Source organism: Mus musculus, chromosome 1 (genome assembly GCF_000001635.26).
Source record: "Mus musculus strain C57BL/6J chromosome 1, GRCm38.p6 C57BL/6J".
Taxonomy (NCBI): domain Eukaryota; kingdom Metazoa; phylum Chordata; class Mammalia; order Rodentia; family Muridae; genus Mus; species Mus musculus.
The window spans coordinates 158,726,760-158,753,743 of record NC_000067.6 but is presented as its reverse complement, the minus strand read 5'-3'; the positions used below and the strand labels follow the sequence as shown (position 1 = coordinate 158,753,743).

Below are 26,984 nucleotides of genomic sequence, written 5' to 3'. Positions count from 1 at the left end.
GGATACGCCATCAGGTTGAGGATTTTGGGACCCAAGTCTTTGAAGGCTGAATGTCACTTAGATGGAGAAACTGACATTCCCTCAGCAATGTTGGCCATTTAGAGGACAGCACTAGGTCTACACAGCAGCAGATCCTTCTGCTTGCTGGAGAATATGGCGTTTAGTAGGGGAAGATTTTTTGTTTTAATACATTTGGTCTGAACTGAGTAAATGATCAGATAGGATACCGTGAGAAGGAATAAGGGTGCTGTCATCCACTTCACAAAAGAGCATTTTTAACATTTTCCCATCACTGCTTCCTGGCGGCAATAAGCAAACATGATACTTTAAATATCAAAACTCATTACCTCTTGTAAGAAAAATTCAATGGAGTCTGATTATTGTTCATACATAAATGGGTTATGCTACCTGTAGGTAGGAAAAGTAACTTGGACATTTTGGTAGGTTGAAACTCCTGTCCAGTTTCAAATATTTGTTTGATAATTCCATTTAACTGTAATGATAAAATGAAGGCAGGTTGACATCTTATAGTACAGATCACATTATGTTGTCATACTGTTACATTAAATTATAAATATCAGACATGTGTGAAGATTTCTTCTGTTTATTTCTGAGAGTTGCAAAAGAAAGCTTTATGTGAGGGGCACAGTAAAGAAACCACCAACATGACCTCTCCATGGTTAAGTGGGAGAGTTTTATTGTCCTCTGGAAGAGTTTAGAGCAGACAGACAGACAGACAGACAGACAGGATTGGCCAGGGCTATCTGCCAGGGAAAGAAGGCTAGAGGGACCCAGTAGAGGAGATAATGGGGACAAGGTACCAAGATTTTGCCACCCTGAGTACTGGAATAGCAGAAGGACTGGGTTGTGCTTGTGATAAGGGGCAGGAGACTATCATAGGGGCTTTGAAATGTATAATGTATTCGTGAATAGGGACTTTAGGCACCTGGAGGCTAACACAGACTTTGATCTACTGATGGCTGCCACAGATATATGTAAGTAGGGAAGCATAAGTCCCCTTTTTCCAGAGGAAAGGGAAATGACTCCTTTTGGCAGATGGGAATTTGTTTCACAAGTTCCTGAAGAACCCTGGCTTTATCTGACCCATAGGAATCCTACAGTTGAGCTGAGCTATTTCTGGGTGTACATGCTGAGACCTAATATTCCAACCTTTTGTTGGGGATTAAGTTATGACTGGTCTTTTCTGTAGCTGCTTCACAGCTGAGGGTAGGGAGGGACATCTCGGTGGTCCAGGAAGGCAGTGAGTGGGAACAGAGTCACTCAGTGGCAGGAGACTTGTGGACAGGTCCTCAGAAGCATTTAGTTTGCTGACCCCACTTAAACAGAGAGGGATGGACCACATTGGCTGCACTGCTTAATATAGCAGGGACTGGTTTCCAGCAGCTTGCAGCAAAGTCTGGGGCTTTCAGTTTTACAGGACCACCCAGGGCTGGCTAGCAAGGGGAGCCCATTTTGCAGCAGTTTGCAGGGTCACAGTTGATTCCTAGATGGGATCTGTCAGATGAGTGAATCTGCTCAGACAGATATAGGCTAGGGATGGAAGGTATTAGCATGGTCACTGTCTATAATCTCCACTGAAATCCTTGTAGAAAAGTAGTATCTGCAAACAGGACACTCATGCCTTTGAGCTAGGATAACAACAGCAAAGGGAGAAGTCATTCACATAGTGGAAGCATAAACATTCATTTGAATAAGACAGAACTTTCTTGGCAAGAAAGAAAACTGAGGGATAAAAGATTTTGAGGACCCAAAAGCTGGTTCTGGGTAAAAGCAAACATACCCATTCCTCTCTGCAGAGGAATGGAAAAATTGGACAGAGATGTTTTTAGCCCAAGGAGCGCTTTTAAGTCTCTATTTAGAAAACCACTAATGGAAATTCACAATTTCGAGTCTGTGACAATAACAATAGCTATTGCTTTACCGGGGTTAAGTTAATAGCTGATCAGAATGTCATTTACTAAACTTGAGTTTTTGCAGTCTTCCCATCACATTGCAGCATCTTTGGGTGTTGTTTTTCACATGCCTTCCACCACGCCCTCATACCTTCAGCACTTGCCTCTATACATCTTAAGTCACATCCTTAGACCCCTGCAATGTAAACAAAACCTTAAACGTTTTATTTTTCTTTCACCTGGAAACATCCAATAACTCACCATGAGAAATAGGTGGCTGGATATTGAGAGTGGTCATTGTAAATAAATATTTCTTTTAAGAAGTAATTTTTTTTAGTCATGAGTAGCAGGCAATATAGCTTGATTTTGCTTTATTGAAACCTGCATGTGAGTTTAGCCATTTTAGCAGGAGACCCAGTAGCTCTAGGAAAAGCAAGGCCCAACGTTCATATATGAAACCAATTCAGGCTGGCCAATCATTTCTCAGCCTCAAAGCCTTTTTATTTAAGAGACTTAACTCATGTAATCCAAGCTTTTAAAAAAGTTTCTACGTTTGGATCATCAGCAAGCAACGTGTTTATCTTTTGCACCCAAAGTCACTCTAAAGCCAGACTGCTTTGGAGGTGAGAAAAGACTTTCCAGCTTTCACAGAGATCTGAAAAGATAAATATAAGTAGGAAATATAAGCCAGGTGACCCCTGTATCAATTAAACTGTATCACCTGCGACATGGAAAGCCAGTCAGGAATCCTCCATGGTGATCTCCCAGGCTTTGTTGGAGACAGAGGCCATTGATCTTTAGCTGCCAGACCCAGAAGGTCTGAGGGATTTTTCTGTGGAGAAGAAGCTTGGGGGACTGGTCTACCTTGGGAGAAAGAGTGGAGCAGTCAGTCCAACAGTGTCTACCCTTTGGGCAGGGCGCTGGTGGCAGTTGAGGCATGAGAAAATCCTTTGCCAGATGGTCAGTGTTATATACTCAACGTACTCTAAAAATTGTGGTACCCTAAGGAAGGAAGAAGATGACAGTGGAACAAAGATCCTACTTTGAGGGTTTCAACCTTTCCTGCTACCCAGCAGGGTTTGTGGTATCCATAGGCAAGACCAATTGCTTACCAGGCACACACTGAGGGTCTTGCCTTCAAAGCCCTGGTGCTGGCTGGTGGGATAAGCATGGACCTAAGCATTACTTCCATAGACCTAATGTCTCTGTTTCCTTCATTTCTTTTGTAGAGTATCGTGTGTACCGGCAGGCGCCAGTGGCACCCAGATCCCTCTCTGGTGCACTGCATCCAGTCATGTGAGGTATGTGGGCTTGACTTCCCCAAGTCGTGTGGAGAGATTTGAGTAATATTAGTCCCTCCAATTCAAGGCCCCGTTTCTTCTGATCCCTCTCTCCTTCCCTTAATTTCCTAAATGTAGTTGCCTCTCAGTCCCAAATTTACAGAATGTAGGGTTTCTGAACTCAGTTTTATTTTAGTAAAATCTCAGTCACTTAAAAGACAAGCCAGAATTATTTATGGCTTTGGGATATGTAACTATGCCTTGGAATTAGTTAAATAAGGATTTTACTATAACAATTTTGTTCAGTTAGCAAAGTACCTAAAACCAACTTTGAGGTGTGTGTGTGTGTGTGTGTGTGTGTGTGTGTAGACAAGGTATTATACTGCAGCCATTATAGCCAAGACTAGATCTGTGGTAATCCTTCTGTCTCAGCCTCCCAAGTACCAGGGTTATAGGTAGGTAAAAGTCACTAGGCTTTGCTTAAAATTGAGATGCATATGAATTTATATAATGTCATACATAGACATACTACAAATTAAAATAAATACAAAAATTCTCTGTGTAATATTTTTTTTTACCAAACAAAAATATATGGAAGTTGTGGCCAAAATCACCTCTACATGAATAGCAGGTAAAATCCCAGAGCAGATATTACTCCAGTCACTGTGGCCACCTGTCTGCAGCTTTCCTCCTTTGCATCAACTGAAAGGTCATGCTGGTATCAATGCAAACTTCTATGAAGACCTATACTGCACTATTGAGTGGTCTGACCTAAATCTTCATTATGAAAGAAGAAATTTTGTCTTCCTTCTTCTATAGTGGATTCCTGTCAGTGGGTCACTTCTAGGGCAGTAACTTCTTTAACTTAACAAAGAAGAGTCTAAAATGAATCAGAGCATTGTCTAGAGAGAACAGCCCAAGAACTCTGACACTGAAAAGGAGAATACACACATAGCCCATTTAAATAGGCCCTCCAATTCTAGGAACAGCCGGGGACAGATACAAATATTCTTGTTTAGGCACTGCCCTGTCCAGCATGGCTCCAGGGAAAGGTTCTGGCTGAGGTGGAGAAAGTATAAAGAAAATGTAAATAGATAGATAGATAGACAGATAGATAGACAGATAGATAGACAGATGGACACACAGACAGGCAGGCAGGCAGGCAGACACAGTAGAGCCACAGAAAAATTGGGATCAGCTCAGCTCAGATCTCTGATGGAGAAACTGCAGCACCCTGAGACACTTAGTGTGCTTACTAGATAGAATTCAACAGGGAGATCAGTTATTGCAGCTGAAAAAGGAGGCTGAGTTTATAATACAGGGCTAGATCAGGAGACAGGTTTAGCTCATCTCAGTAGGGAAAAGTCTCTGTAGGGTGTCTCTGAAGAGCATAGTTATCAGAGAAGAGAAAGATAGAGTGGCCATTTTCTTTACACAGTTAACAGTCATCCTTGGTTCTCCCAGAATGGCTTTGCCACATCCATCCCTATGTCAACACCATACATCCATCAGGTCTTCACTTGCTCAGGGCTTTCTCCACTCCCCACGATCCACTGCAAATTTATTCATCCAAACCTCTCTTTGGAATTCAATAAGCCACTTTGCAGCCCTGCCCAGATATTTTTGGCTCCTTGGAGTGTGCTACAGAGAGCGCCTTTAACTGCCATTGATTTCCAGCAATCCCTTCAAACACACCCAACCTGCTTGGAGGCATACATGTTAGACCTCGGCTCTGTATCTGAGTCTCTTGATCTAGTTCTAAGAAACTGGGATCCACGTGAGACCAGAGAAAAGGGAAGGGCGGGCTTTAAGAGAAAACTTGCTGGGGAAAAGATACCCATAAAACAGCATTCTGAGGATGCATGAGGGCTAATGCTAGCATGGAGTGTGCTGTGTGATGGTGCGGGGCCAACAGAACAGCTCATCCTCTGCCATCATTAGAAAAACAGATGGTGGTGGGGTGGGGTGGGGAAGCGAGGGGAGGCAGTGAATCATCCACTGGGCAGGGGGTGCTGGGGAGAAGAGGAGGCCAGGGAAAGAGGGAGATAAACAGACCGAGGGCTTAGGGAGCTGGACAGAGATCAAACATATCCGGAGAGTTTCCTTCTGCTGTTTCTATGCATCATCTCCAGGACGAGGGTGGATGTCAGGGCTTGGGGTTGGCTTCAGTGCTTTCCAGAAGGTTACAATACAGAGCTTTCCATGCTTGTCCTTTCCCCTGACCTGGACCCCAGCATATGCTCTAGAATGATCTATCATCCAGAGCTTCTTACTTAGCTATGTTCTCTTTGAGGACGCCATAAAAATCAATGCTCGCTTCTCCCTGGTTGCTTTCCCTGACACACTGCTATCGTGCACTGCTAACCCCACACTCTCTGACTGACACCAGTGGTTCTGTCTTGACCTTGACTAATGTTTTTGTCATCACCTGGGGACTCAGTAGAATGTACCTTCTTAGGTCCATCCTAAACCCACTGCTTTAGAAACTTTACAGGGGGCCAGCAATCTGTATCTTAACCAGCAGAGAATTATAGAAGTCACTGTGGAAATCTAAGAACTACTATCCCAGACCCAGGGAGGAGACTTAGAAAGTTACTAATCTGGGAATTCCTATATTGAAGCTTCCTTTGTTCAGAAATAACTATACTCTCTCTCTCTCTAACCCACTCCTCTGTGTGTGTGTGTGTGTGTGTGTGTGTGTGTGTGTGTGTGCCTGTGTTTGTGTGTCTGTGTGTGTCTGTGTGTTATATGTAGTAATTATAAGGCAGAGACAAGAGGATCTATGTGAACTCAAGGCCAGTATGATCAACGTTGGAAGCTCCAGGACAGCCAAGGCTACATAGAGAGACTGTCTTACAAAAATTTAACCCTCCCAACTTTTTTTTTTTTTCATCTTTGGATGTAGCAGTCTTGTCCCATATTATTCTATACCTGGTACTTTCATATATATTTAGTTACATTCCCGAACCAGCTTATGTTCCCATAAGTGAGTGGCTTTTAGCTAAGATCAATTTCATACCCCACACCTATTTGGTGAATGAAGGGAGCTACTGGCATCTAATGGGTAGAAGCCTAGGACGCTGGCAACCTTTTCACAACCGAATATTGTGATGCCTCAAATGTCAATAGTACCAGTTTGGTGAGTTTCTACACCATGCTAACTAATGCAGATCCTTCAGTGTTTCCCAGGAACCTATTCTACTTGGATTATTCAATACCCAACACCTACCCATCACTCCCAGACCTTATAAAGTATATAATTATTCTGACACTCTTTTTTTTTAAACTTCTTATGACCTTAGGGGAAACATTGATTTTTTTTGGGTTTCCGAACATTGTAGCTAGCTGCAGGCTGAAAATGCCTTTTGCATTGTTGTACACTGGCTACTCAACACGATATCTGGAGTAGCTGGAACTCAGTTTATTAACTAAGAAATGAGTCAATTTATTCACTGCTTACACAACCATTCCCTAAAATATTCTATGAAAACTGTCTAGTAAAATAATGTTTATTCTGTCAGATCCTTGTTCAATAAAACTCCATTTAGCATAGAGGACAGAGCAGAGAGAACTGAGACAGAAACAGAACCAAAAGTGTATCCCCTCACTCTGTAAAGTAACAAGTTGCAGTGAGTCTTCATTCTACTCTTGAATTTTGTAATATCAGATAGTTTAAGTACATTTAAAGCAAATCCTCTCCCTCTTCCCTCTCTCCTTCCTTTACCTCCATCTGTCCCTCTTTCTTCCTTCCCTCCCTCCCTCTCTCCCTCTCTCTTCCTTCTCTCCCTCTCTCTTCCCTCCCTCCCTCTCTCTTCCTTCTCTCCCTCTCTCTTCCCTCCCTCCCTCTCTCTTCCTTCTCCCCCTCTCTCTTCCCTCCCTCCCTCTCTCTTCCTTCTCTCCCTCTCTCTTCCCTCCCTCCCTCCCTCCCTCTCCCTTCTCTCCCTCTCTCTTCCCTTCCTCCCTCTCTCTTCCTTCTCTCCCTCTCTCTTCCCTCCCTCTCTCTTCCCTCCCTCCCTCTCTCTTCCTTCTCTCCCTCTCTCTTCCCTCCCACCCTCCTTCTCCCTTTCATTCTTTTACCCATTTTTTTCTTTTCCTTTCACAAAGGCCTATTTTCACTTTTGCCCAAGGTCACAGTCCTAGGCTCACTTACATCAGTGGTTCTCAGCCTTCCTAATGGTATGACCATTTAATACAGTTCCTCATGTTGTGTTGACCCCCACCCATAAAATTATTTCATTGATACTTCATAACTGGAAATATCTAATGTGTAGGGTACCTCATATGAGAGCCCTGTGAAAGAATTCTTCATACCCCAAATGGATTGCAGCCCACAGGTTGAGCACTGCTGATGTAAATTCGGAACAGCTCTCTAGGAATTTACCTGCTGCTTTCCCACAGAACTTATTAATGTCATTCCTATGGGCTGGTTAAACTTGACTTACACTTTGGCTTTGCTTTTGCTGTGATCATATATCCCTGTAAGGTCATCCCTGTAAGGTCAGTTTCCTGAATAGTGTCTGATATTCTCTCTTGGAGTATTTATTGTTTCCTGTAGAGTTGTGCCGTTTTTGTTTTGTTTTGAATGATTAGATGTGGGGCTGGGGAGATGGTTCATTGGGTAAGCACTTACCATGTAATTGTGAAGACCCCACCTAGGGCTGAACATGCAAATACGTGTTAGGAATTCCAGTGTTCCTCCGGAGAGATGAGAGCTAGAGACCAAAGATTAGAAGCTCACGGGTCTTCTTTTCTACAGTTGTGAACAACAAAGCAACCCTGTCTCAAGCCAGGGGAAGGCAATAACAAAAACCACAGTTTGTCCTCTGACCTTAACATGTATGTCTGTTCACACTCACATACATGAAGAAGTATACACATACATACATGTGCACATACATACTCCACAAGAAAATTAAGTGCAAATTCTGACTACAATCCTTAGCTATGCACAGCACCTCTCTGGCTCTCTTTAAGGTGAAATAAACAATAGTTAGAAGTTGTTTAAGCTGCTAAACGATGCTAATAGTGATACTCCCCAAGGAATAGTACTACAAATCACCATGGTAACCATGCTCAATTGATATTCTTGGGATATTCTAAAGCCTTTGACAGTTGTTTGGAACCTCACAACATTGTAACTGGCCTTCCTTCTCTAAATTCATATGCTTGCCCTCATGAACACCTGCCATGATGCTTAGAAGGTTATTTCATGCTTACCCAGTAGGTGTAAGCTTCAAGTTGGCTACAAAACCAGGAGTTTGGAGGACAGGGTCCTGCTCACTTTCATGGTATCTCTTAAAGACACTGACATAATATTGTTAGATGCTCTTCTGAGGAAGGGAGTGGAGAGATAGAGGGAGTGATTTGATTTGGGAAAATTAAATTGGAAAATAACCTGAGTCAGTCCACTGGGAAACAGCTCAGTGGAAGCAAAAGCTGGACTGGGACATCAGAGTACAGAGGAAAGCTCCTTCATAGAAGGCTGTGCAGTTGCAGAAAGATGCATGGCGCAGGAGGCAGGATATTGTCTGGGGTGCAGAGTCAAGCTTAATCCTATCCGCCACTACCCATTCACTTGGGGAATTTCAGTTACTTCTCTAAATTGAAGTTTACACAGCTTTTACATTGGGCAGATAAAATTTATGTTTACTAATTGTCAGAATGAAGATTCGGAAGAACAATGGAGATGCATCCTTCCAAATGTGAGGCTCTCCTCAGCAGAATCTATCAAGAGAAGCAGCAATCCTCCTTTCTTTGGGGCGTGTTTTGCCTGTTAGATAGATCTGGGTCCTCATTACACCCACCATCCCTTTTCTTACATGGTCTCCTTAAGAGCTGAAGCCCTCTTGCTTCCTCTTAACTTCTGATTTACAAGGTGGGCTTTGTGTGAAAACTAGTAGACACTACCTTCCTAATGATAAGTTCAAGACAGTTCTAGCTTTTATTTAATGTTTCTATCCTGGCATTGACCTACAAGAGAAAACTTGATCTATGAGACCATGAGATGGGAGTTGGAACATGCCAAAGAATGCCCATGCACCTGCTGTGCGTTGTTAATACTGAATATATGATAGGGACTCACTGAACCTCATTTGTCACCGACACTGAACAACTTCTGCTATTTAGAGAGATAGTTGTGCTTTGTTCTAACTGTTAATTCGCACAAGGTGGCAAAACCTATGTTTCAAAATCTTATATACTGAGATGGGAGAAAACAAGCCACGGTGAAGAAAGTTAGGCCAAAGACTGTTTAATGAGACTCCTTGGACCTTAGATTCATGAAGATTCTGGAGTAATACCGTTTATCACTTTGATATACTTAAAGGAATAAAAGGTTTTCAGAAGAGTAGAAGAAAAGCCTAACGATAAAGACCATTTTCAAAGGGAAAAAAGAATTGAGTAAAAATATCCATATGTCTGCAAGTCTGATTTTTTCCACTATGGAAAGTTCTAGAACAAAATTTTTCCAACTCCTATATTTGTAAGGAACATAATCTCCTTGACTGATGTCATATTCCAAGACAAAATATTGGTCAGAGAGACAACACTTCTTCAATTTAGCAGGTATGTTGTTTTAGTCCAAGAAGTGCACCTCAACATCACTGCTACAAATTGCATGGTAAGGGGAGGCCTGTGCAGTCCAACAGCAAGATGCATAGTGCCTCATCTCAGACACTTGGTAGGCAGAGGGTTCATGTAGGAGCTACTTGAAAATCATGATTAGGACTACATGGGCATAATGGCTTTAAAATGAAGACTCTGGAGTTCTCCTTTTTATTTTATATTATACTTTGCATGAAATCCTAGAATTTCCTTTTGTCAAAAGACCCCAGGGACTCTCCTGAAGGTATTCTTCAGCTACATGTAGGAATCACAGTGTCAGGTTAGTTTATTCATGGACAGATGATTTTAGACATCCTATCTACCTCGCATCTTGGGAAAAGATGTATCTTCCAGGACTTTTCAGACAAGTGAAGAAAATCACTCAATAGTGTCTGGGTTTGGTGGCTGATTATGGGATGGATCCCTGGGTGGGGTAGTCTCTGGATAGTCCATCCTTTCATCTTAGCTCCAAACTTTGTCTCTGTAACTCCTTTCATGGGTATTTTGTTCCCTATTCTAAGGAGGAATGAAGTATCTACCCATTGGTCTTCCCTCTTATTGATTTTTTTTTTGTGTATTTTGCAAATTGTATCTTGGGTGTTCTATGTTTCTGAGCTAATATCCACTTATCAGTGTGTGCATATCTAATGACTTCTTTTGTGATTGGGTTACTTCACTAAGGATAATATCCTCCAGATACATCCATTTGTCCAAGAATTTCATAAATTCATTGTTTTTAATAGCTGAGTAGTACTCCATTGTGTAAATGTACCACATTTTCTGTATCCATTCTTCTGTTGAAGGACATCTGGGTTCTTTCCAGCTTCTGGCTATTATAAATAAGGCTGCTATGAACATAGTGGAAACCCAGACACTATTGCATGTCCCTGAAAGATTTTGCTGAAGGGACCCTGTTATAGCTGTCTCTTGTGAGACTATGCCAGTGCCTGGCAAATACAGAAGTGGATGCTCACAGTCATCTATAAGATGGAACACAGGGCCCCCAATGGAGGAGCTAGAGAAAGCACCCAAGGAGCTGAAGGGGTCTGCAACCCTATAGGTAGAACAACAATATGAACTAATCAGTACCCCCCTGGAGCTCATGCACATATAGCAGAAGATGGCCAAGTCAGCCATCACTGGGAAGAGAGGCCCCTTGGTATTGCAAACTTTATATGCCCCAGTCTGGGGGAATGCCAGGGCCAAGAAGCAGGAGTGGGTGGGTAGGGGAGCAGGGCAGAGGGAGGGTATAAGGAACTTTCGGGATAGCATTTGAAATGTATATAAAGAAAATATCTAATAAAAGATAAATTAAAAAAAAAAGAAAATCACTCAAAATAAAACTGAAAAAGGTCAGGGTTAGAACTCAGAAACATTGGCAGAAAATGTCAAGACTACAATACTTACAGGCCAGGAAGGGCTGAATTGCTTGACTGTAATAGTTGTCTTAAAACAAAAACAAAAACAAAAACAACCTCCCCAAACTCTGGTCTCAGTTGGGGTGGAGACCAGGCCACCTCTATTCTTAAAGCAATCACTGAAGTAAGCGCAGGCAGAAAACATGAGACCTTAGTTATGTTCTCATCCCCCTCGACCCCATTGGCCTGCTTCTATTTCTCTTTAGGTCTAGCCCTCAGAATGCTTAGAAAGTCCAAGGCACATCAAGGGCAACTACAACGGTATAGAAATCTAGCTAGTGATACCTTGAAGGGAAATCCAAATAAGCAGATTATCTTTAAGCCTAAACTGAGACGGAAAATGACTCTTATAATACTTTTATTTGCCGAATATTTTGTATAGAGAAAAATTAGTAATTACCTCGCACAAGAGCCTAGCAGAATGGAAATAATGGGCATGAACATTGAGTGAGCTATGTAATATGACTGTCCGGGAATAACCTGGAAGTGTTAACCTTTATACAAGGTTATAAAAAGAAGTGTTTAAAAGGCATGTTAGCTTTCCCAGAGTTTTAAAGGCCTATATTTCTGCTCTTTCTGACAGGGTAAAATATTGTCTCCCTGTGTCAAACGCCAATGGTGACTTGCTATTCCATTTCTCTTTAAATCTAGCCTGCTGTGGCTAAATGTAAATATATTTGTAATTTTTTTTAAGTAGCCGTTGAGATACTTTTTAATCTGTCACTATCCTAAATGTATCCTCTATAGGAATTTATATAAGAGGGAATTGGGAGTGGAAAAACAAGACCCTGGGGGCAAATTTAGCTTCACTGGCATGTCTGGATGACTGAAATATTGGTGGGAAGCGGTTCTGTTTTTCCACCTTTAGCAGTGAATACCAGCAGTGCCTCCATCACTAATTCGATCCATCTGCTGCCCCGTTCCTCAGACTCTTTCTACTCTGTTGTCTTGGACTTTGCTCTTCTTCCCTGTTATTATTTATATTCCAGATGGTACTCGTGTTAGCTGTGCCTGGTATCTCAGGCTTTTTTATCACTCACAGACATTGGGTAGTGCTTTAACTCCACAGGAAGCATGGACCAATATGCAGTTTGCTAGGTAGAGAGCAGTAGCATGAAAACTGAATTTTGATTGCACTATTTTTTCCTTGTTTAGGAAGGAAGCATAGCATGCTACTGCTACTGTGAAGAGGTAGAAATTCTGAAATCTGACTAGCAAGCAGAAGCTTTCGGGCTGGGTTTTATTTAGGAGAACAGAATGCCTTCATACAGACACACACACAAAAAGAGACACCCAGAGGACGTAGGAAGGGGAGAAACAGGTTAGCCTGTCTGAGATGAATCATGGGCTTTTTCTATCCTGTGGGCTCCTTTGCTAGAAATTTTGCATGCTTAGTTAGACTGCTGCCTTCTTGTTTTCTAGGATCGGATGAGTGTGCGTGCATGTGCATGTGTGTTTCAGTTCTTGTTTTAGCATGTGAAGTTAAAGTGTGAGTAGCTAAAATCTCACTCTCCGTGCAGTTGTAAATGTAAAAACACATTGTTCTAAAAGGTGTGGGTGTCCAGGAATATAGTGATGCCTACATTTCTTAAGGCAGCAAAAGTGGAAGCTGACTTAGGCCTACCACTAAGAAAGCAAAAAGAGAGTTTTCTCTCTGGATCAGTGGTTCTTATCCTGTGGGTCATGGCCTCTCTGGGGGTTACATATCAGATATTTATATTACGATTTATAACAGTAGCAAAATTACACTTATGAAGTAGCAACAAAACAATTTTATGGTTGTAGATCACCACGATGTGAGGAGCTGTATTAAAGGGTCATGGCATTAGAAAGGTCAAAAACTGCTGCTCTAGATGAAGGACCCCAACACTTGCAGGGGATGGGTTGGCAGCCGCTGCAGCTGAAGGCTTGTTAGCATCTCAGGAAACCTCTTTTCCCCATTTGAATCAGAGACTGGAAACAAGGTCCAGCCATCACTTTCACCAAACTCCCTAGGGAACTTACACACTCAGCCTTAAGGTCTTATGATATGGTGTGAAAAAATAACATAGAACTGTAGGTATATCAATACTAAGTACCCCCACTGTGGTCCAAAATCTCATTTCTATTCTCCTTGGCTTTGTAGAGAAAGCTCTTCAACTGCCCCGCCCCCAAGCCTTCCTATCTGTAAGATTTATCCCTGTTCCGGTCCTTCAGTAGCATGCTTTTCATCACCAGTAGCACAGTTTCCTCTTAACCCATGCCAAAGGCTTGACAGTATTAAGACAGCATCTTAAGGACTTAGAAAAAGACGCACGGAATTGCTCCTGATCCTTCATAGAACACCCTCCTTGGTGTCTGTCTTAATGAATTTCTCATTAAAAGGGGGGAAAATAAATTGTATTTCTGATACAAGATTGGGCACTTTATTCCAACTTTAGGGCAACTACACTGCATGATGTTGAAGGTAACATCTCTTATTTCTTCCTTATTTATATGTGTTATTTAAGTAATAGCCGGCAATTAAAACTCTTTTTGCCATATCTCAGCCATTCAAAACCAGATCCACTAATCATGCCTTTTCTCCAAAGATTCATCCTCTGGGCTTAGTTGGAATCGTTGCTAAGTCTGTGAGGATCTATGAGAGGAAGGGAATTATAAAATGATAGTTTGGATTGGGAAGGCAGTGTCCTAGAAACTAGTGACAGTCACTACTTTCTGGTTGGAATACTGTAGTCGTTGCAGCTCTAAATCTAAAGATGTGTTAGACGTGTTAAAATCCAGAGAGGAATTGGAAATTAGCTTAAGCCTGAGCTGTCTTCCAGGCTCACTAGCTGCCAAATTCCAATCCCCTCAAGAGATTTGTTTGTGAGTTTCTCCGCCAGTTTTGTGCAATATCTGCAGCAGCCTGAAAATCTAGGCAAGTCTTTGGGTTTGTCCAGAGTCCCGTTTGGTTCAGGGCTCAACTTCAGAGTCTCCAGCTGGAATCTCCAAAAATCAGACTTCAAACGTTAATGGGGACTAGGTTTTCACTTTGAAAGCTAAAACCATTGTTGTTGTTTTTCCCCCCTGCTTTTTTAAAAATAGGGTAAAACATTTAAAGCACAACCTTGCAAATTGTAAAACCTCACTTAGATTAACAACATGCACAAGAGTTTATGCTGGTCTAAGACTCTCCCAGAGCTGTGCTCTGCCAGCCTGGGGGGCTTTCTATAAGGCTGTGGTTTGCTTCTTTTGTCCCTGGCTTCCTGGGTGGGCCACTCTCTCACTCTGTTCATTGCTTTTTACAGCAGGGATTTTCCTTCTTGCTGTCTTTCACTCCACCCTTTGTCTAATGTACTCTCTGCTTTTCCTTCACTGCCCTTAAGTTTTTAAACCAAGGTCACAGATTAGCACAGTGGTTTTCAACCTGTGGTGTCGGGACCAAGCCATCGTATATCAGATATCCTGCAGATCGGATATTTACATTACGATTCATAACAGTAGCAAAATCACAGTTATGAAGTAGCAATGAGAATAATTTTATGGTTGGGGGGTGTCACCCCCAACATAAGGAGCTCTGTTGTACAGCATTAGGAATGTTGGGAACCACTGGATTATCAAATGATTGACAGAGTCCTTATCTATCACATGTTCATCAACAGAAATGCTCTCTTCTTTTCTTTCTTCTGCTATAGCTTTCTGCTCCTTCTCAACAATTATTCTGATGTAAGCATTCAGAATAATTCAGAACGGCTTGGTCCCAACCCACAGGTTGAAAACCATTGTGCTAATCTGTGACCTTGACTTAAAAACTGAATGAGCAGTAATCACCATTGTATCTATAAATAGCTCAATCCTTTCTTGCTTCTCATTGGGACTTTGCTATGTGAAGAACTGTGCATTAAAATGTCTATTAAACCCATCTGACCAAGATGCAAATGAAGTTATTGAAACTATTCATAAATCCTGTGAGGTATTAATCATTTTAAACTCACTATCAAGGTTACTGGCCATAACTTTTATTAAAATGATCATATGTATATATTTTTTTAGAAAATCCATGTAACTGAATTTCTAGCTCACCCTAATAAAATAGATAACTTTATATTGGATTATTTATTAAATGTTTATTTCAGTAAGTAAGTCCTACTGGGAAGCCTGTTCAGTTTCTTATACTTCATTTTAAATATATAAATTATTTTAAGTATATAAATTCCATGCAGGTATGCAAGTGTTTATATATCTCCTCTTTGGACTAATTCAGCAATGAAGTAAAGATAGAAAATGGCACTTCTAAGTGGATTATGTGTATTTACAAACCGCAGCAAACATCATTTGTAGTAGGAAGAATATATTTCAGATCCCAATTAATAGATTTTAATCTTTGCCTCAACCACATCAGGTATACTTATTTCTTTCACTTTGACTTTTTTTTTTAATGTTATAGAAGAAACACATGAACTAAGTTTGAAAGGCTGCTAGTATACCCCAGCTGGTTTGGAAGACGACCAATGCCTGGTCCTCTGGCCCCTGACCTCTACCGCTCTACCTGAGACTAGATTTTCCTTAATATAGTGCAGACTTCCTATTATAAGATGACAGTGCACTCTGACACCATCACACATACATGGGATCATGCACACGAGTGGCCCTGCTTTCACAGGCCATGAACTTTCACATGCATGGACTTGCCTTCCCAGGCACCTGAACTTTCTGGGGCTCATGACATTGTGAACATTTAGCTTTCAGCTTTTCTTGAACCTGATGCATCAGTTATCACTTGTTCATTTGTTTTCTGACTTCCTAATTGTTAAGTTCACCATTGTCTTAGTCAGGGTTTCTATTCCTACACAAACATCAAGACCAAGAAGCAAGTTGGGAAGGAAAGGGTTTATTCAGCTTACACTTCCACACTGCTGTTCATCACCAAGGAAGTCAGGACTGAAACTCAAGCAGGTCAGGAAGCAGGAGCTGATGCAGAGACCACAGAAGGATGTGACTTACTGTCTTGTTCAGTTAGTCTCACATTTCCAACTCTAAGCCTTGGTGTAGCAGATGTTTAGTGATCACTAAGCTATAACTCTTCCCTTAGGAAGAGGTGATGACCATAGGGGTGAAGAAGAGGCGGCTAGCAGAGAGAGTGCCCACTATTTAGCATATTTCTTTTCTTTTACTTCTAAATTCTTACTTCTGCCTAGAACCACGCAGATATCTGTTCAAGTTTCTAGGATAAATGTTAAGTGTTCTTAAATAACCCAAGACTACCAGCCCAGAGATGGTACCACCCACAAGGGGCTCTCCCCACTTGATCACTAGTTGAAAAAGTGCCCCACAGCTGGATCTCATGGAAGACTAATGACTCAAGGAAAATGTATTGACTATGTAGAGTATTAGATATTAGGAGATAAGGATAAAAGAATCAAGGCTCTACCTACTCAGAGTCACTGCTCATCCTGATGTAGAGCTATGAGTGAAGTTCTCCAGGGGGAAAATAGACATTGCATTTGTGGATCAAGCCAGAAGCAGGTTCTTGTCAGGGTTCTTGAAGGGTTCTTAGCAATTACCACTTGCAAGTAGCCTCGAAGAATATGGCAATTTCTCTAGTTGGAGACAAAGCACAAAGCACACAGGCTGCAAAAGAATATGAGTGGAGAGCACTAGAATAAGAAAATATATGAGATATCCATAGATGTATTAGAATGTTTGCATATGGAGGCTCAGGCACAACCAAGGAGACAGGGTCCAGGTTAGGAAGGGTCTTGCAATATAGACTTTTCTGAAAACTTAGTAGAGTGTCATATACTTTCTCATCAAGAAATGACAAGATCAGATGCTGCACAGTTTTAGATATTAAAGCTCATGGGGAAAAAACCCAAAGGTATAGACAGGAAATTATTTCAAGAGATAGATGATGAGAGTTGAGATTGGACATGAGAAATACAGTCAGAAAGAATTAATAGTATGATAATAAACTCCTCAGTATTGCTATTAACCTCTGAAAAGGAAATGAGTCAGATTTACAAAAAACAGGAGCTTGAGTTCAGAATAAGTTCAGCAAATTTGAATAAAAAATCTGAAGCTCAATAACATAGTGACTTATGTTGAGAGATACTGAAAGTAAGGAAGGTAATTGACAGCAGAGGAGGATGAGCTCATGCAGGGAACATGAGTGAGAAGAGAAGAGGGAACAAGACAAGGGAAGCAAAAAGCGAAGTCAAGGAAGAATGTAAAAGGCAAAACAGATCAAAGGGATGGAGTGTTTTAGAGATGGTCTTCATAAAAAAATTAAACAGGAAAGAACAAAGTTTGGAGGATCATACATGGGACTACTTAAATGCAGCAGAATCGAAAAAAAAAGTTGACATGTAACAAGAGACCCATAGGTTTATGCATTCCTTGAAATCTCAGAGAATCTGGTAGAGCAATCAACTGAATTCAGAGCAAGCAATAAATCAAAAAAAAATAGAATAAAACAAAGAAAATAGAACAAAACATCACTTCCTACAATACAAGTGACAGTGATCTGAGTGAAGAGTGGTGTCCATGGGAAGAACTTTGCTAGGAGGAACTGGGAATATTGTTGGCTTTGAAGATGATATGGTTGAGGACATAAGGCCCCATAGTAAACAGGGATAGGTAGAAGGAAGTACACCACCATAGCCTCTGAGTCAAGTGGGAAGAAAGTTAAAATAACTGCAAGTAAGGTTTATAGGGTTTCCAATTGGATCCAAGAATTCATGGTATTTCTCTGTGTAGTTTCCAATTTCTGTTCATGGCAAGTTCTTCTGTCTAGTTGCTCAGAACACAATTCTCAATGCTACTTTAATTCTTTTTCTGTTACCAGTCACATCCAATTTATTCAGTAATCCTATTAACTCTGCTATTACAAATATCCACAAAGTAACCCTTTTGTAGCCTCCCTATCTCTTCCACCACCATCATCACCTCCATTGCTACAACACTTCCTGACTCTTTTCACTCCTACCTCTGCTGCCCAATGATATGCTTTAAGTAGTCTCCAGAACATACTTTTAAAATGCAAGCAAATTCACAGCTAGTCTTCACCACTCCTACTTAAAGTTTGCTTTCTATTAAACACCATGACCAGAGTAGCTTGGAGGGGGAAAGGGTAGTTCACTTATACTTCCATGTGAAAGTCCTGATTGAGGGAGATCAATGATGGAACGTAAACAGCAACTAAAGCAGAAACCATCGAGGAATGTTGCTTATTGGCTTGTTCTCTGGCACATGCTCTGCTATCTTTATTATGCAGACTATGCCTACCTGTCTAAGGATGGGGCTGCCCTTAGTGGACTGAGCCCTCCCTTATCAATCATTGATCAAGGCATGGCCATAGGCTGCTCTGATGGAGCGAGAACTTCATTTGAGAGTACATTCCCAGGTGCCTCTAGAATGTGTCAAGTTAACGATAAAAATTAACCTCCAGGTTTCTCAGTTCTCCAGAGTAAAACTGGATGTCTTTGTGGTGGCTTGCATATCTCCTACAAATATTGTCCCTCTGACCATTTCATTGAAAGTAACAATTGTCCTCTCCCCCCTCTCACATCTTCCACTACCAACCCCCTACCACATAACCCTCTTAATTCCTTTACATAGACACTATTTCTTAATAGATTCATTGCATTCTCATTATATATGTGTGTGTTTTTCGACCACCCCTATTCCCGTAGAAGCTCCAGGAGTAGATGTTTATTTGTCTCCACTGTCAAACATCGAGTTCTTATGGTAGTGACATAGGGACTGGAGTGTTGTACTCACTCATCATTTTTCAGCTAATGAGTTAAGTAAGAAGTTAAGAGCATCATGGATTGAAGAGGAAAACAGCAGCTGGATAAGGATTAAAAAGTAGCTCGACAATTGTGGTAAAAGGAACACATAACTCACACATGAATGGGGAAATTACTGAGAAGCCCTCAGCTTTATGACTCATTTAAGACAGTCTTCTACCAAATTCTTTTTTGTTAAGCCTATGGTCAGCATCTTCCTGTACTGTGAATTTGGGGGTAGATGAAATTTGGACTCTCTCTGTCTTTTCAGCTCTTTGACAGCATTTCTGCCCTAAAGAAAGCAGATCAAGGCTCACAGAATGCCTTTCTTTTTCTGAGCTCATAAAGTTATTTAGCTCAGAAAGAAGGCAAATGTCTCCCTTGCTTGATACATACAATTCTTTTGACTCTCAAGTGAGATACCACTCATGATAGTGTTTGTAGACACTAACACACTGCACATATGTATAAGATTATCATGATGGTTACCCCCCATGTATGAAAAGCCTTCTGAAGCAAACTCAGGTGGAGAGACATAGCCACTCTTCAGGTGACATAGTCTATGGGCTGCTTAGTGGTGGGTACCACCAAGAAAGCTGGGTCCATGTTTGGAGATGTGCATAGATAGAGTAGAGAAACAGAAACCTCACATAGCTCTTGTAATTCAGTCTGGTTTCTTTTGGGCCAGCAGCTTTGAACTACGTTTTGCATCTCTTTGGTTCCACCTTTCCATGTGTAGGCACACAATTGAGTGTTCAATCCTTGATTAAGGAGGCTAACAACTCAAACCTGAAGCTTCCCAGCTGCTTCCCAGCACCAGCTCAACAGCTAGAAGCTACTTTCCTTTAGCAGCTACCCTAAGAGTGCCTCAAACTTTAGAGGATTCCTGCTCTTTGCTTTGCCTCCATTTCCCTAAGCAGAGTAATCAGAAGACAAACATGAAACTCTGAATGCTCACCCAAGCCTGATACAAGCCCTGCACATCAATTTTGCAAACACAGACTTTTGCCTGTCATGTTGCAAAACCTCTAACCTAGTGACCCTGTGTCATTATCCTCCCAGTCTGTCCCCTATCCCTTCTTCAACTTTATACATAACGTTCACTTCTACTTGAGATCAGGCCATGAAGGAAAGATCCTAAAGTGTCAAAAGTGTCCCTGTGGCTTCACTCAGGCTTGCTTTCTTTCCACAGTCCCTTTATAGCCTCCAATATTCTTTGCAAGAGTAAGTTGCCTGGAGATCTAACCCATAGCAAGAGGCTGACTCTGAGACAGCATTTCAGACTAGTGAGGCCAGAGTCAACAGCAGGTTTCTTACAGCAAAGGGCTTAGTGTTTCCTTACATTTGCACATGCACACACAGCTGCGAAGCCTGGGAATCCTCACAGAGAGCAGATGTCACTACCCACAGTGCCAGCCACGTGTCACCCATGGCATTTTCTTCATTTCAACTCCTGGCAACTATAGTTTTTCTTTCTCCCCCTCCCGCTGCCCCCACACACCCTATTTCTCCACTCTCTACCTCTTGCTACATTTATAAGTTCTCTCCTGAGTCATACTGGGCCAGCCTTGTGCTTTCATTATTGTCATTGTAAACACCCATGCTTCCAATGCTGGAAAAATGAAAAAAGAAAAGAAAGAAAGAAACCACAACAACCCCCAAAGAAAACATGTTCTAACCCAGGAATGTACAATGCTTCATGCATGGGAAGTATCTCCCCATCTCTAACTTTAGCTACAGAAAGCAGGCCTCCAAATTCCAACACACATACCAAAGATTTTTTTCTGTCTTTTTTTGTTGGTTTGTTTTTTTTTTTTTGTATGAACCTCATCCCGTATTACAGTGAGCACATTTTTGTCCCTGTTCTCAGTGACTAAGATTTGCAGTAGAGCTTTCCTTTCTGTAGTAACAAATTATGGTCACCCCCCCTTCAGGAACATTTATTAACTTCTTCATTCAAGGTTTTATTTTATAAGTGCCCATTATGTGCTGAGATTACCAAAGAGATCTATGATTTCCCAGCACAATGTATCCAATAGAGATTTTATAAAATCAGATTGCTATCCAAGGGTAGTAATACAATGAGGTGAGACAAATTGTATAGAAATACAGAGAATAAGGCAAAAAAAATTCACCTAATCACTTGATGAAGGTATTATGGACATGGATCTATAAGAGGTATCATAGATGTGAATATGAAAGATCCATTGGAACATATGGAAGTTCAAAGAGATGACAGGAAATGGCACATAGCTGTTTTATGTTGAAATGTTGCCTAGCAAGTAATCCACTAATATCTGTGTCTTAGTAACAAAACATCGTTCTTGCTTCTGCTCCTGAAGGTTGAATAATGTGCCTGTACTCTAGGTCTCCTTCTAAGGGACCCAGGAACTAGAATTTTAGGGTCAGCAGCTACCTTATAATCTGAGATATCTTGAGAAGGAAAAGGGATGCTGCTAACCCAGTAAAAGTCTTTGGTTGAGTGTGATGCATATCACATACATTCATCATTCATTGGTCTAAGTAGATCCTATGCTTGGGTCCAAAGATAGGAGAAGGAAGCAGTAGACACTGCTAACTATAGGGAAGTCACAACAAAGAAAAGGCAAATGGAAACAACTATGAACTAAAACTCCTCAGCCTCTCTTGTCAAACAAGTGGATTATTGTATTCTATACACACCATGTCTCATGCCAAGATGATATAGAAGGTGACCATTGGGATTGAATTCTGAACCTGAAATGTATACCAGGTCATGATGTAACTTTTCTTAATCTGGAGTGTAAAATCACCAACTTGCCACATCACACTCGCACTAGGTACAAAGTGGAGCAGAAATGAGACAAATACAATAAACATTCCCATTCAAGGGGAGAAGACAGACGCACATAAAAGTCACTGATCCATAGCAATTATGAAATATGCTGAGCAGCACTTAAAAAAGGCCTGTGCTGTGAGAGCAGACTCTGCTCCTTTGGTAGTAACTGTGAGTGGTCCCTGGGTGTAGCTTCCAGTGGCTGTGGATCATTCTTCATGGTTCTTGGCTCCAGCCTCAGCTGCCTTGGAAGCCCATCCCTTCCCTTTGTCCCCTTTGGTCACATAAAGGGAGCATTGTTGAACATCCCTTTTGGGAAATCCGAGTAATATTTGCAATCTGCTTTCTCCTGGTAGATCTCAAACAGGCCTAGTCTCTTTTCTAAGTCTCCATCTAGAAGGCTTCTTCTTCATCCACACCGAGAGTGATGTTGACACCATGCTTCACACAGACTTTATGAATTTGTATGTATTTAATTCTGGTCAGTTCCATTTGCTAAGAGCAGAACTCTCAAGTCTTTCAAACACTTGGCCATTTCTGTGAGTGTATTCTGAGCTTCTGTCATTTAGATGTCATTTGAGGTGTAATTTTGGGTGTCATTTCTAGGAGTCATTTTGTTAGATGCAATGATCTCCAACAGGCTGCTTTTACCTGATTAAAGGTTGTAATAACTGGTGTATATATCCGCCTTTGACTTCCATGTCCCCTGGCTCCCTGGTATTGTCTTAGCTTGTCTTAGGTGGCCTTTCCAATAAAACAGTGTGGTTGACCCTCCATACCTGTGAGTTTCACAACCTGGATTTAAGTAGCTGACACAGAAAATACTCCACAAAACACTGCATCTGTAATTAGCACGCACAGGCTCTTTTCTTACCACAATTCTCTAAACAATATCAAATAACAACTACTTTTAGATCACTTATATTTTGTTAGAAATTGTGAATAATACTATATCATGTTACTTAGAATAACTGAGTGTCTGCACCACTTGTATGCTCTAGGCATCCTCATGTCAGCATAGCACAATATTGTGATGCAGGCACTACTGTAATCAGTTTTGGCTTTTACCAGCTGAAGCTAAGAAGCAGCTTTTTTTTGTTGTTGTTGTTCAGTAGCAATGACTATGGAATTTCTGCTGTTTGTTATTTAGTCAGTTCTGCTGGCTATGTCTGATACCTTGTCTGATATCCTTTTTATTGTAGTTCTTTATGAAATGAAAGTAGCATCCACTCACTAACCCTAGCGATATTTTTAAAAGACTCTTTACTTAAACCAATAGGTTTCAGTAAATATTCTGACCTCGGTGTTTAAACACTTATGATTTACTTCACATACAAGCAACAACAAAAATAAAAACTATAAGGAATGTTTTGTTTAAATACTTAACAGCTTCCTAAATAAGTAAATTGTTTTCTTGTTTCCTCAAACAACTTTACTTTTTGTTGTTGCTCCAACTGAGATTCAAGTCACATTTCAGTATTTTATTATGATAGCACCCCACTTATGACACCAATTTCTTTCATTTAAAAAAATTAAAGAATTGGCTTCTCAATTATGTAATGTCCAGTGTTACTCTAGAGCAGCCACCCATCTACCTTAATCTTTCAGCCTCTCCACACTGTCTCCATGGTTACCTCTAGACAGGCAAAGAACAGAGAGGGCACTAATAATCACATGGTTATTAACCAAAAAATATCTCATAATTTATATTTGGTTTCCCAATGATCTTAAGCCCACTCTAAGTGTGTCAGGAAATATAATACCATTATGTACTCAGACAGTTGTTGAGCATTAAAAGTCTCAGCAAGAGAGGAGGTGATATGATTTGTAATTTACCAATTTATGATTTAGATTGTGGAATACTGTCATCTCCTTCCTGAACTGATGGAACAATAGAATGTTCATCTTCTAGTTGGTGAATATGTTGTAGTTAGGTATGAGGATGAGCAGTGTTGAAGAGAAAGTCAACTGGATTGAAAGAACAGGTTGATAGATTCAAGTACCATGGCCTTATCTTTCATACTGCATACAGGTAACAGTTTGGACAAAAACAAACAACAACAAACCAATACCTCCTCAATACAAACAAATAAACAAACAAAACAAAAAACACAGTCAGGATGTCCTCAACCCAGTGCTTGAACTCCTGGTATGCAGGGAGAAGAAGTCTTGGCTCTTACTTATTCAGTTGGAGATGTGCACTTTTTCTTCCCTTGCCAATTTTGAACATCTAGTTAAACCAGCTTCTAGAGGGTACCAGGCCTAGACAGTCTTCTATAACTTCAGTTAAATTGAATATCAATTTATATAAATGTTAACATTCCCATTTTCCTATGTAATACTTGTTTTGGTCAGCTGTGCTTGCCTTTGGTAAATGTCCCTATTCATTAAAAGTGGAATATTGGGATTCTGAAGTAGAATTAGTATTTTATATTTATATTATGTAAACCTGATAGTAAATGGAATCTGCATTATGCAGACATGAAAAACCTTGAACAAACACAGATGAAGCCTATTCCCCAATGTCCTCGCCCTTGCTGTTGGAATGCTTAAGTTTAATTTTCACCTCTGTTGCGCATTCCCCAAGTGACCCTGGGGCATGGCCTTTTGTCTCATTTTCCTCATCAGTGGAATATGGATGAGCATATTAATCTGCCTCACCAGGCGATATGAGGACTAATTAAAAAATGAGATTAGATTTAACCAAGGTCTTCTAATGTTGGAAATATTAAACTTGGTGATGCATGTCTGAATGCTATTTGATTTCCAGGAATGATCTCTGTGTTTGGAGACTCCTATGACCTTGAGGACATTGTAGTTAAAATGTGAGTTCCTACAGCCTTCTTGTGTTGTTCATTCACTCTGATATTATACAGTGTGCCCATCCTGATAGCTAGACCTGTCCAGACAAGCTTGGTGTGGAATAGCAGAAGACATAGGTCTTTTTAACCTTCGAGACTTACTTCCTGTATCATCATCATTATTTTTATTTATTCTCTTCCTCCTTGTCCCCCTCCCTCTCCTTTTGCTTCTTCCTCTGCACCCTCCTCTGTTTACATGGAAGCCAGAAGAACTGTCAACATCATTCTCTACCATTATCCACCTCATTTTTTGAGAAAATGTTTCTTACTGAACCTGAAACTATGTGTCTTAAAGCTACGACTATAGGCAGGAAACCATTAGAAATACCACTAAGACCTAAGCATGCCCTTGTGTCTTCAGCTCACAGAACTGGGACTATAGGCTCTTGTGGTCATGCCTGGCTTTCTACATGAGTGCTAGAGATTTCAACTCAAGCCCCCATGTTCATTTACCAAGCATTCTTACCCATGGAACCATCTTCCCAGCCCTCCAGCCCTCCAGCCCTCCAGCCCTCTCCTTTTATTTCTTCATGCTCTTCTTCCTCTTCCTCCTCCTCTTCTTCCTTCTCCTCCTTCTCTTCCTCTTCCTCCTTCTCTTCCTCATCTTCCTCATCCTCCTCCTCCTCCTCCTCCTCCTCATCCTCCTTCTTCTTCTTCTTCTTCGAAAACTGTTGGAAATGTGGAAGGGATCAGTAAATGCTTAAATTGATAAATTTACTAAACAACTTGTGTTTAGCTCATGCTCACTCCATGTCTCTGTCCTCTGTCATTCTGACTCTCCGTCTCTCTGTCTGTCTGTCTGTCTGTCTCTCTGTTTGTCTGTCTGTCTGTCTGTCTCTCTCTCTCTCTCTCACACACACACACATACACACACACACACACACAAGCTCAGAAAGAGAGAGAGAGACAGAGAGAGAAAGACAGAGAGAGAAAGAGAGAAAGTTAACAAAGTTGTTTCCAATTTTTAAAGAGATCTCTAGCTCCACTGGGTTATTCTAAGAAGGATATGTTTCTTCTTATGTCCTTCATTAATATTGATTTTAAAAATAGAGATTATCTCATAGTTTATTTACTTGCAGATACCTTTTATACTTTGGTTCTGAGTGTATCAGCTGCTATTCAGAGGTGGAGCATATGTAGATACTGTGGTGAGATGATGACAATCTTCAGAGGGGTACGTGCAGCATGGAGGTGGGGATGGTGGAAGAAAGAATAGGTGAATGGACAAACTTCGATGACATCTGTGGTTGAACCTCCACTCTCAACAGTAGAGCAAGCAGACTGTGTAACTGGATATTTCAGATACTTTTGTTGAAAGGCTTTGTTAGTATTAATGTCAAATTCTGTATTATTGATCTATTGCTCTGTTGCCAGGTGGTTGGGTTACACTAGCCTTTAGTTCCAGAACTTAAAGGGACAGGAAGAGTGAAATGTTTTTCTAGAAGCCACTCTGGAGGATAGTTGAGTGCTCTCTATTTTCACAGACAGGGAACCATCAGGATTCAGTTTCCAGAACCATTGTGGTCAGGAAGTAATCACAAAGAAAGAGCTGCCACTTCCAGGTTGTTCAATGATATCATTATTGACTGTATTGCATGCCAGTGCACATGATAAGGAACTATTATCTCTTTTATTTTTTAACCGTTCCTGTTTTCTAAATGAGGAAACTAGGTGTCTGACCATGCCATTACCTTTCCAAAGCTACAGAGCTAGCAAATATAGAACCAGTAAGTGAGCTCATTTCTATTGTAGTGTAAACTGAGTAAATGATTAAATCCAGAGAAAGAAGTACATGACATAAACTAAGAAGGAGAACGTTTTAAGATACTGAGAGATGAGTGTGGGGTGCTGACCACCACCTGTTAGACCACCTCCCTGGGCTTTGCAAACTCTCAGTCCAAGGAAGAGGAGGCAGAGGAAGTATGCCAATGAACTCTGCCTAACTGTTCTCAGATTCTCAAAAACATGTAGCGAAACAGATGCAGTTGATCAGTGGATGAGTGGCTAAGACACACAGACAAGCATCCCGTAGATAAAGAGAATGTAAACAAGACACTTTCTCGAAGAATAGGTTCCATATGGGTGAAAGTGAAATGAAATAGACCAACCAATTAGCAGAGAACAGAAGAGCCAGCTGACATCCCAGGATGGCGTGACAGGTTGAGGCTGAGAACCACAAGAATCAGCCACACAAATTGAATTGTCCATAGACACAAGAACTTAAAAACTAGACTGGCCTAAAAGAAACAAGCATGCTGGCAAGAAAATATTCTAGAATAAACACAACCCATCCCTCTTGCCATTCCTCAATTTAACTGGACCTGGATATTCCCAAGGGGTCATAAA

The 26,984-nt window shown here is 41.0% G+C and overlaps 1 protein-coding gene across 2 annotated transcripts in view; it reads left to right on the top strand.

The window, feature by feature from the left end:
- Positions 1 to 26,984, top strand: part of Pappa2 (pappalysin 2) — a 248,725-nt gene that overhangs the window by 206,708 nt on the left and 15,033 nt on the right. For both annotated transcript variants that reach the window (XM_006496824.4, NM_001085376.3), the window contains one exon: positions 3,143 to 3,214. In XM_006496824.4, the coding sequence (XP_006496887.1) occupies positions 3,143 to 3,214 (72 nt within the window). The remainder of the gene's footprint in view (positions 1 to 3,142; positions 3,215 to 26,984) is intronic.